Source organism: Rhinolophus sinicus, linkage group LG02 (genome assembly GCF_036562045.2).
Source record: "Rhinolophus sinicus isolate RSC01 linkage group LG02, ASM3656204v1, whole genome shotgun sequence".
In the NCBI taxonomy this organism is placed as follows: Eukaryota; Metazoa; Chordata; class Mammalia; order Chiroptera; family Rhinolophidae; genus Rhinolophus; species Rhinolophus sinicus.
In genome coordinates this window covers 98,435,509-98,447,630 of record NC_133752.1, presented here as the reverse complement: position 1 = coordinate 98,447,630, position 12,122 = coordinate 98,435,509, and the positions used below count along the sequence as shown (strand labels likewise).

General features: G+C 36.4%; 1 protein-coding gene across 1 annotated transcript; it reads right to left on the bottom strand.

Annotated features, from left to right (window-relative positions):
• Positions 1-8,246: 8,246 nt before the first annotated feature.
• PTCHD3 (patched domain containing 3) lies at positions 8,247-11,902 on the bottom strand. The gene is given in 8 exon segments (XM_074324843.1): positions 8,247-8,335; positions 8,338-8,797; positions 8,799-8,911; positions 8,914-9,067; positions 9,069-9,133; positions 9,136-9,246; positions 9,249-9,349; positions 11,718-11,902. Coding segments are annotated over 8 exon segments (1,278 nt in total).
• Between the last annotated feature and the right edge of the window lie 220 nt (positions 11,903-12,122).

Genomic DNA, 12,122 nt, shown 5'->3' with positions numbered 1-12,122 from the left:
CAGAATGTCAGTCAGTCAAGTGTTTCATTTGTTGCATTGGCATATTATTTTGGTTTGATTATTAGTTTATTTCTTAGAATCATCATATTTCCACTTTGAGTGAAGTTTGCTGGTTTTCCCATTGGACTGTGGAAATTTTCTTCTGGGTTTGTAGGAACCACATATATTGAAAAGATTATTTTTTCCTGTATTTTGAGTCATGAGCCTTCACCCCAATCTACCTGTATTGCTGCTTACCAGGCTATGTTTTCAGTTGCATTACCTACCTCTTTTTTGTTTTTTATGAGTTCTGGATTTTGTGTTATAGTAGACAAACTTCCCCTTTTTGTGATTATAATCATCTCCTTTTTTACATTTAAACATTGATCCATCTGGAATTCATTTTGATATAATATAATATTATAGGTTAAGAATCAGTGACATTGAGTGCTTGCTGTCAACTAAAAATTATGTTACATTTTTCATAATACAGAATTGAAATAAATTATGGCAGCCTAGTCCAGGACTACATTTTCCAGTCCTTTTGACTTGCATGTATGACCATGTGAGCAGTAAGCAACTACAGAATATACAAGAAAATAGTGTGTGTCATCTCCAGGACAAGACTTTTCAGAAGATTTCTGTCCCGTTCATCATCCAGACACAGGCAACAGAGGAGCCCATTTGAATTAACGGCTACAGAAGTTGGCAGGAACTCGGGTCTCTGAAGCACCGTGGGCAAGATAACTTCTCAGTGACCAGGATCGTCTTCAGTGACTGTTACATGAAGGAGAAATATACTTCCATTGTGAGAAGCCAATAAAGAGTCCAACGAAGACTTAGGTGTCCTTAACCACTCATGAGCACACTTCATTTTCTTTACTGAGTGTTTTGCTCACTGCCAATGACAGGGAATTGATAGTAACCTAGCAACTGTAAAGGACCTGGGGTGGAAGTGGTATCTCACTGGGTGATCATCACAGGTTTAAGCACATGTTCAAGTGAGAATTCTGTTCAGTGTACCTGTGTCATCACATCACTGGGCCAGACCATGGCAGAACCTGAAAGTAAAAAGCAGAGGTCTACCAAACCAGACCAGGCTTCCTATAATTCAACTATTAATTATAATAATGCATTTCAAATAAGACATCCAGGACAAATTTCAATTAGAGTGGTATACCACGACAGCAGTAGAAAACCAGTTCTGGCTGCGGGCACCAGAGTTAACGATTGCATAGGAAATTTATCAGTGACCTATACTAACCAAAATAGGCTTCATTTGTCAATACGAATGATTACATCTTCGGAATACATGAAGAAGGAGCGAGACGAGCAAATAAAATGCCTAAAGTAAGTGGACAACAAATACTTGGATTAAGCTGACATTGACTTAAAAGATTCTGAAGCATGAAGGTTCACTCCTTTTCCTCTTAGCTGTTCCACGTCAGCCAGATTTTACAAATGCTTGACTCTTTGAAGAACTGCTTTGAAAAATCAATGTAGTGCCCTCCATTGATATTGAACTGCTTTGTGAATGAGTTTTCTCTTCATTTTCGTTGCAATCTGTTCAAAACCATTTGTGAATCATTCATCAATGTGTTCAATGAAGGGAACGCCATAGAACATTAAAATTTTGAAGCCTTTGACAACCTAGACTATTTAAAACAAAGTGTGTAAGTTGGAAGCCATTCAATTTGTCACTACCAAAGTGAGGAAGGATATGAATAGATTAAACAAGCAGAGCTCAAACAGTGTATCTAGTTTAATTTTGAAATAATTGTGCTTTATAATTTCTTCACTTTTGAGAATAATTTTTTGGTGAGCTTCCATTTAGGGGATGATTTTATTTTCTGTATTGAATGGAATGAAATTGAAAAGGCCTATTACTTTGCAGCATCTCCACTGGGTATGGCAAAGCATTGAAGATAGATAGAAATAGAAACAACTTATTTCATGAGTTTTGTGCTATAAATATTTGGTTGGAAAGGCAATGTCAAAGGAATAAAAACAACTATGATGAAAATATTTGGACTGAAATATTTAAACGTTTCTACCCCTAAGAACGTAAATAATAACGTCTACATAGCAGACATTTCCTGAGCCTCCCTGGAGTCCCACCACTGATAGAAAGAGAATTGTTTTTGTCAGTAAAATATGGCTGCAGAGAAGTGTCGATTGAAGGTGTCAACAAATTCAAATTGATTAATGATAAAATGCAAACTTGAGGAATATGACCATTTTATAAATTTACTAAAAATAGCAAGAACCGTTTTTGTAATTGTATAATAGTACCAGAAGGAGAGGAGAGAGCCAATGTGGCAGAAAAATATTTGAAGAAATAAAGGCTAAAATATTTCCAAGTATGACGGAAAATATCAAGCAGTTCCTAAAGCTCAAAGATACCTGAGGCAGTTGAATAGAAAACACACCATACACAACTATATCATAGTCAAATTCCTGAAAACCAACAATAAAGAAGAAAATCTCAAAAGTACCTAGACCCAAAAAAGGGCAGATTTTTAAAATTAGTATTATCAGTTTCAGGTATACCGAACAATGTAATAGCTAGACATTTCATCCCTCACAAAGTGATAACCTCCCTCCCCCAATCTATTGCCCCTCTGACATTGTATATATCTATTATAATTCCATTGACTCTATTCCCTGTGCTGTACTCCATATCCCATGACTGCAAATATATTAAATTATAATTGATATACAATATTATTCAGCCTCAGCTTCAGGTGTACACTGATGTGGTCAAGCATCTACACCGTCCATGAAGTGGTTTCCCTAATAAGACATGCGCCCATCTGACACCCCACAAAATCTTTACAACGTTATTGATTATATTCCCCAAACTGTCTTTCATATCGCCGTGGCAGTATTGTAGTTACCAATTTATGCTGTCTAATCCCATCCTCTTCTCCCTCATCTCCACCCCCTCCTGTCTAGCAGCCATTAGTTTTTTCTCTATATGTCTGACACTATTTCTGTTTACTTTGCTCATTTATTCAGTTCTTTCGATTCCACATATAAGTGAGATCATATGGTATTTGTCTTTCTCTGACTTATTTCACTTAGCATAATGTTCTCTAGGTACATCCCTATTGTTGCAAATGGTAAGATTTCATTCTTCTTTATAGCTGAGTATACTCCATGGTATAAATGTACCACAGTTTCTTAATTGGGTTTTCTACCAATGGGTATTTTGGTTGTTTCCAAGTCATGGCTATTGTAAATAGCGCTGGGATAAACACAGCGGTGCATATATTTTTTTGAATTAGCGTCTTGGATTTCTCTGGATAGATACCTAAGAATGGAATTGCTGCGTCATAAGGTAGTTCCAGTTCCAGTTTCTTGAGATACCTTCGTACTGGTTTCCATAGTAGCTGCACGGATCAGCAATCCCACCAACAGTACCTCAGAGTTCCCTTTTCTCCACAGCCTCACCAGCACTTGATTGTTGATTTACTGATGATAGCCATTCAGACCGGAGGGGGGTGGTATCTCATTGTGGTTTTTATTTGCATTTCTCTCATGATTAGTGAGGTTGAGTATCTTTTCATATGTCTATTGGCCACCTGTCTGTCCTCTTTAGAGAAATGTTTCTTCATGTCCTCTGCCCATTTGCTAATTGGGTTGTTTGTTTCTTTGGTGGTAAGTTGAGTGTATTTTATACATTTTGGATATTAACCCCTTATCAGATGTATCATTGACAAATATCTTCTCTCATTTTTTTTTATTGATAGATTCCTTTGTTGTGAAAACACTTTTAAAGTTTGATGTAATCCCATATGTTTATTTTTTCTTTTACTTCCCTTGCCTGAGGGGCTATATCAGTAAAAATATTACTCAGGGTAATGCCTGCAAATTTACTTCGTATGTTTCCTTCTAGGAGTTTTATGGTTTGGGGTCTCACATTTAAGTCTTTAATCCATTTTGAATTTGTTCTCATATATGGTGTAAGGAGGTGCCCCAGTTTCATTTTCTTGCATGTGTGTCAGTCTAGTTTTCCCAGCACCATTTATTAAATAGACTGTCTTTGACCCAATGTAAATTCTTGGTTCTATTGTCATAGATTAAAGGAACATATATGAATGGATTTATTTCTGGGTTCTCTATTCTGTTCTATTAGTCTATGTGTCTGTTTTTATGCCAGTACCATGCTGTTTTGGTTACTGTAGCATTTCAGTATGATTTGATATTGGGTAGCATGATACCACCCACTTTGTTCTTATTTCTCAAGATTGCTGTGGCTATTCGGGATGTTGTATGGTTCCATATAAATTTTGGGATTATATGTTCTGTTTCTGAGAAAAATGTCCTTAGTAGTTTGATAGGAATTGTGTTGAATCTATATATTGCCTTAGGTACTATTGACATTTTAACTATATTAATTCTTTCTATTCATGAACATGGTATGTGTTTCCATTTATTTGTATCTTTCTTTTTATTTCTATCTTCAGTGTTTTATAATTTTCTGAGCACAGGTCTCGTACTTCTTTGGTGAAATTTATTCCTAGATATTTTTTGTTTGTTTGTTTTTGAAGCAATTATAAATGGGATTGATTTCTTGATTTCTCCTTCTGATAGTTTATTATTGGTGTATACAAATGCAATTGATTTCTGAATATTAATTTTTGTATCCCTGCTATTTTACTAAATTCGTTTATCAGTTCTAATAGTTTTTTGGTGGAGTCTTTTGGCTTCTCTCTATGTAGTATCATGTTATCTGCATATACTGACAATTTTACTTTCTCCTTTCCAAATTGGACGGATTTTATTTCTTTCTCTTGTCTGACTGCTGTGGCTAGAATTTCCAGAAATATGTTGAATAAAAGTGGTGAAAGTGGGCAACCTTAAGGCCAATTTTATAGAGAAGAACAATGTATCTGGGAATGCTGAATTCTAAGCCAAGCATTGTATCAAAAAGATGATGGGATGATGTTTTTAAAGTGTGAAAGAAAACAGACCTCGGAACCTAGAATTCTGTGTCCAGTCGAAGTATTCTTTAAAAAGGAGGAGAAAATGAAGGCAGTGTTTGATTGGTCAAAGAAAGCATTGGACAAAGAAGGAGGAATCACAAGAGAAATAGGAACTTATTTTGAAAGGAATGATAAGGAACACACATCATATAAACACTTCTGGATACACTTAAAATGGTATTTACAAGGAAATGTATAGCACTGAAAGCTTTCTTGGAAAAGAAGAAAGCTTTAAATCAATGGCTTAACCTACTACCTTTAAAAGCTTGAAAATGAAAAGAGAATTGAGCTCAAAGTAGAAAACAAGAAGAAATGAAGAGTAGAATTCTAGGAATTAGTGAATAGAGAAATAATAGAGAGTATTAATAAACCCAAAATTTGGTTCTTGGAAAAATACAATAAAATTGATCATCCCTTGATCAAGAAATAAAAGGGATGTAACACAAATGACCAGTATCAAGAATTGTACAGGGGACATCACTAGAGGCCTTAAAATGATGATAAGAAAATAATCAATTGGCCACTCCAAAAATGGGTAAATTCCTCATAAGAGCAAACATACGGAAACTGACCCACTAAAAAACACAACATCTACATGGCTGTATTTTTTTTTTTTAATTTTATTTTATTAAATTTATTGGGGTGACAATTGTTAGTAAAATTACATAGATTTCAGGTGTACAATTCTGTATTACAGTATCTATAAATCCCATTGTGTGTTCATCACCCAGAGTCAGTTCTCCTTCCATCACCATATATTCGATCCCCCTTACCCTCATCTCCCACCCCCCACCCCCCGCCCCCCTTACCCTCTGGCAACCACTAAACTATTGTCTGTGTCTATGAGTTTCTGTTTCTCATTTGTTTGTCTTGTTCTTTTGTTGTTTTTGGTTTATATACCACATATCAGTGAAATCACATGGTTCTCTGCTTTTTCTGTCTGACTTGTTTCGCTCAGCATTACTCTCTCAAGATCCATCCATGTTGTCACAAATGTTCATGGCTGTATATTTTTAATGAAAGTGAATATGGAATAAGAAGCCTTCCCAGAAAAACTTTATGTCCAGATGACTTCACTGGTGAACTCTCCCAAATATTTAAGGGGAAAATGAAGAAATTATATTAACCATACATCATATATTTCAGAAAACAGAAAAGAGGGATTATTTACCAGCTCATTTCTTGAAGGCAGCATAACCCTGATGGTAAAAACTGAGAAACGCATTATAAGACAAAGGAATTGCAGACTAATATCCCTCGTGATCACAGGAACAAATATCATTGACAAAATACTTACAAAACAATGCACAATATTTGAAGATAATAAGATGACGACCAAATGTGAGTCACCCTAGGAATGCAAAGTTAGTGTAATATTAAAAAAATCACTCAACATAAATTGCCACATTCACAGTAAGGCAGAAAAATGACACGATAATGTTAAAAGATGGACAAAAGTTACACAGTAAAATTTAATACCTAGTCATGACAAAACATCTCAGCTCACTAGAAGGAGGAGAAAGGAGCTTCCTCAGGCGGATACAAGTGGTGATTGTTCTGCTTGATGAGATAGTGAACATGTTTTCTGTAGAGTTGAGAACAAGGTCGTGATGCCTGCTCTTAGTATGTTTTCCCACATTTTTCTGGACGTTTTAAGCCAGTGCAATAAGACGAGTAAGAAATAAAGATTATATAGGAAGAAGTCAAGTGGCCTTTATGTGACCATACGTAATTGCATAGATAAAGAAACTATATTCATTAGTTCTGCAAGAACTAATAAATGAACCTAACGAGGTTATGCAGCATGAGGGACGTATACTAAAATCAATAGTTTTTGATTGTACTAGAAAAAAATGGAAACATAATTTAAAATTGATATTTCATTGCCAGTCACCCCAATAAATTTAATAATAATTAAAACAAAACAGTAGAAAAAATAAAATGTCATAAAATAAAATAATACCTAAAAGTAAATCAGCCAAAATCTATCAAAGATATTCTTGTGAGAAATTCAAAAAGACAAACAAATGGAGCGATAAAACATGTTCACAGATTGGAAGATTCCACATTGCTAAAATATGCATTTTACCCAAATTGATCTGTAGGTTCACCACACTTTAATAATGATCCCAAAGGCTTCTTTTGATCAATTGGTTCTTGGATTCTTAAATGAATTGGCAAGGGATTCTTAAATGAATATCTAATTGCAAAGAACCTAGAATAGCAAAAACCATTTGGAAAAGAAGAAAAATGTTGGACAACTTACACAACCTAATTTCAAAAATCCCTATACAGCTTCAGTAATCAAGGCGATGTGGCATTGGCTTTTATAGACAAGCAGATCAGCCATCAGAACTAAAGCCACAGGTAAATTTTCAACTGATTCTCAACAGAGGAGCCAAGTGACTCCTATCAATTAGTGAAAGGACTGTCTTTTCATGAATGATGTTGGGACAACTAGATAACTATTGTGGAAAGAAAATGAATCTCTACCCATACTTCCCAACAAACAGGTTTATGGATCATACATAAAGTTAAAACTGTTAGCTTTGAGAAGAATATGCAGATTAACTTTTTTGTAATCTAGGAATAGGCAAAATATTTTTAGGGCACAGAAAGTACTATCAAACACAAAGAAGAAAAAGAAATAAAAGAAGAAGATAAATTGGATTTCAAAACTTTAAAACTTGAGTTCATCAAAATACACCGTGAAGCAAATGCATAGCAAAGAGCCAGAATGGGAGAGAAATAAATTGAAATTTTACATGATAATGCATGTGGGAAGGTACAATGAAAATAATATTTCATTTGTACTATCACATGTAAAATACTTGAGTTCCAGGTATAAACATCGAAAGAAGAAATAGAAGGAAAAGAATAACTGGAAAGTTATACTTTTTACTTGATTCTATAGATCATAATAAAAGTGACACTTCCTAATTTAGTAAAGGTATTTTAATGTAAGACTAATTTTTCTCAGGATATTTTAAATAACATTTTAAAATGGGATTTTTCAAGTGAAGAAAACATGCCTTTGTTTTTAGTTTACTGACTATTCTTTGTTTTTTTAATTATCTATTTTTTTCCATTACAGTTGATATTCAATATTATTTATGTCAGTTTCAGGCATACAGCATAATGGTTACACATTTATATAATTTATGCAGTGATCCCCCTGTTACCCTATTCATAATTATGCGTTTTTATCAGAATGAATTGGAGGCAATCAGGAATTCTATACTTGGTCTTTGATTTGCTAGTTGATATTCAAACAAACCTTCAAAAAAAAAAAAAAGAGGCTAAAAATACTGGAATAAAAATTCGGCCACAAGCAACCCCAAATACCATAACAAGAAACAACATCTTCAAAAGGTCCTGCAGTCCTATGCTTTAGCTGCTGATAAAGCACTCACCCGGATTACTATGAAAGTAGCACTTTGTAACAGTGGGTGGCCTAGCACACACAACACTCACTTCCTATGGTTCACCGAGGGCTTCACATTGTAGACTAACGCATAGGAACTGTGAGCAGAAAAATGGAAAGAAAACCTTGTACAAATGGCAAGATTAATCATGGATATAGAATCAAGATGGATGCTCCAGAATGCCATGAAACTGGTTACTCCCACAATCACAGAAGCGATGGCAAAAGTTACCCACGAGGAACACGGTGGATGAGGAATTAACACTAAGGAAACAAAGAACATAGCTGTTGATGCGACAAAGACATTTCGAACAGTGTTTTCTATTATTTCAGTATACTGCTCAAAATATATAAAGGCCAGTTTATACATTATTAAGGGAATTTCACATTTTTAGGCCAAACCTTGTTAACTGCAATAGCGGTATCTTCTTTTGAGTTGAAAATGAAATACCTGTGGTCTGAACGAAGGCCCGGGAAGAAATGATTTCATGTGATGATGAAATAGTAATATCATACGTACGAAATTGGAAAGTCTGTTTCTAAAAGCATTCTTGTCACGTACATCTTGTCTGTTATCTTCCATATAGTGCACATATTCTCATAACCAAAACTCTGCAAGAATTTTATCTACATAGTCTTTGTTTTCCAAATCGGCCAGACGTTTGTCCACTCTTTGTCCTAGCATGTTTATGCCAGTAGTCAAGAGTTTCTGTAACAATAACCATAACCCTGGGACCATAACTTCATCGAGAGTAAAATATTGTGTGATGTAGGAATCGTCACTTGTCAAATTTTGAAGGTCTAAAGCTTCCTCCACTTGGAAACAGCCATATATACTACCTGGCAGGTAAAAGTGTATAGAAGCACTACCCAAAACCTGGACTCAGTGCTTGTGAGCAAAGGGCCAAAATAGTCTCCTAGAGCCTCAGAAATAGTCTTGCTTTGCTGTAATCCATTTCTGAAAACTCAGAAAAACACAATAGCAAAAATTCGATTCTTTCCTTCTGAAATGACAGACTGGGAAGACAGTAGATACTTTTCTACTGGATGGCAAGCTTACATAGTTATTACGTTTACTAGTTCACTAGTTTACTAGTTCATAGCATTTTAGGTTCAAATGTATATGCAACTTAAAAGCAGAAAAACATCATATTAGTCTTACCGTGTTATAATGTAAGGGTTTCATCCCAAGAAAGTTGTCAAAGTTAGTACTGATTTATCCTTGATTTTCAGCTATAATCTCCCAAGATTTATTTCTAAGGGTTTCTATTTTTTCTTTAATTTGATTATTTCACTTGATGTAAGGATTTTGCTCAGAATATCTAATGATGTCCAAGTTTAATAATTGTATTACGTTTATATGATCTATGCTTCTCGGTGTTGGTAAATGCCACACAATTTTATAAGGACAAAAATATGATTAAATACACAAACATTGGCAAAATCATTGGCCAGATGAATGTTGTGACACTGCCAAAAATGAACTGTCAGTAGCAGTGTGGTTATTCATGATCTGATTAACTTTGGAAAGACAGTTGAAGGATTTAAATGACAAATTTAAGGTGGGTTGCAAAAAAAAGTATACGAAAATCAAAGGGCAGCTGTAATAATACTGGTACAGTTGTAACAGATTGACAAGTGAACACACTGCCAACTAAAAGAATGGAAAGAGAGATCTTTTCTGGCCATTCCAGATGGCATAAATTGGTGAAATCTCATGTCAAAAGGAACAAATCAATAGATGTCTGTGTTCACAGGCCTTATTCAAGAAGCACATAAATACAAATTATACTTTAACTTTCTAAAGTAGCTTTCTAGTCTAAGGTAATTATTTTTCTAAAGATGTTTCATAGATTAAGAGGTTCAAAATAGAACATTTGAAAAGACAAAAGGGTTATCTTTGGAAACCAAACTCTTAAGTGCTTTTGTATTTCATCCCAAGAAAGTTGTCAAAAGTATTATTGAATTATCCTTGATTTTCAGCTATAATCTTCCATGATTTATTTCTAAGGTTTTATATATTTAATTTAATTATCTCACTTGATGTAAGTATTTTACTCAGAATGTCTAATGATATCTATGTTTAATATTGTATTGCTACATTTCCCCGAAAATAAGCCTGGGTCTTATATTAATTTTTGCTGCATTAAGGCTTATTTTCCGGGGATGTCTTATTTTTTCATGTACGACCATCTACATTTATTCAAATACAGTCATGTCATCTTCTTCTGGAACATTGTCATAAGATACTAAATGCGTCCGTCTGGCTGATGATCTTAACTGGGGCTTATTTTCGGGGTAGGTCTTATTTTGGGGGAAACACGGTATGTTTATATGATCTGTGCTTCTTGGTGTTGGTAAATTCATTTTTATATTTTCCACACAGTTTTATAAGGACAAAAATATGATTAAATACACAAGTATAGGCAAAGTCATTTGACAGACGAATGTTGTGACACTGCCAAAAACGAACTGTCAGTAGTAGTGTGGTTATTCATGACCTGCTTAACTTAATCCAGACACAGCTTTGGAAAAGCAACTGAAGGATTGAAGTGACAAATTTCAGGTGGTTTGCAGAGAAAGTGTATGAAAATCAAGGGTCAGCTGTAATACTGGTACAGTTGTCACAAATTGACAAGTGAATATACCAAGAAGTAAAAAGAATGGAAAGGAACATCTTTTGTGGCCATTCTAGATTGAATAAATGGGTGAAATCGCGAGGCAAAAGGAACCCAGTGCTTCCCTCAAGTGCCTCTGAGATGTGAGACGCCTGGGCCTTGCCCGTGAGCTCTGGGTGCCCTTGCACCTTAGGCTTCTGTGCACCTGCCAGTGACATCAGCTCTGACCCGGCCCGGTTGCTCGGTTACAGGCATTCTGGGCCGAGAGGTTCCAAACCGCCTCACTGTCCTGCTGGGATCTGGTGGGAGAGGCAGTTGACGGCTCCTGAGTCTACTGCTGTTTGGGCTCAGCGGACTGAAAAGCCTGGGTGGTGCTGAGGAGCTTGCGAAGCCCTTAGGCTCGGTTATGAAGAAGTTTCCTCTCTTTGGGTTTGAGACGCGCACAGAGTCCTGGGGCTCCTTAAGCAGCTCGCAGAGCCATGGTGCTGGCAAGGAGGTTGAGGCTGGGGAGCCCTACTACATTTGAGATAAAGATCTCAGGAAGATCCACAGAGCCGCCTGCAGCGGGGACGTCCCGGAAGTGCAGAGGCTTCTCTTGCTCCGTCCGGGACGCTTGAATGACAGAGACAGGCAGAAGCGGTGAGAGGGCTGCGAGGCCGGTGGCCACAGGCGGCCCCGGGGAGGCGGGGACCTGGGAGAGGGGCTCACCTGCCGGGGCTCATCCAGGTGATGCCAGCCCTCCTGTCACCCAGGGCGCTGGGCTGTCTTCCCCGGGGTGGGGACCCTACCTGGGGTCCAGGGCCCAGGCGGACTCTGCGGGCAGCAGAAATAAACACTTGGGACCCACTCATCATTCCCCTTACAGAGCGCTCTACTGACACGTTCAAAGGCATTGAACTAAATATCTGTGATGGACATCAACTCAGTATTCACAGCATTTTATTTTTGATGTTCACAATTTCAGACATAATGTCATATCCTATAGAAAAGTGCGTAACGAGAAAGAAACTTCCCATCATAGGTCGACTTGTGGGCTAAACATTCTTCCCATACGACCCAGCATCCATTTTGCATCAGTGTACAGCTATGTGTGTGTACCTACAAGTGGCCAAC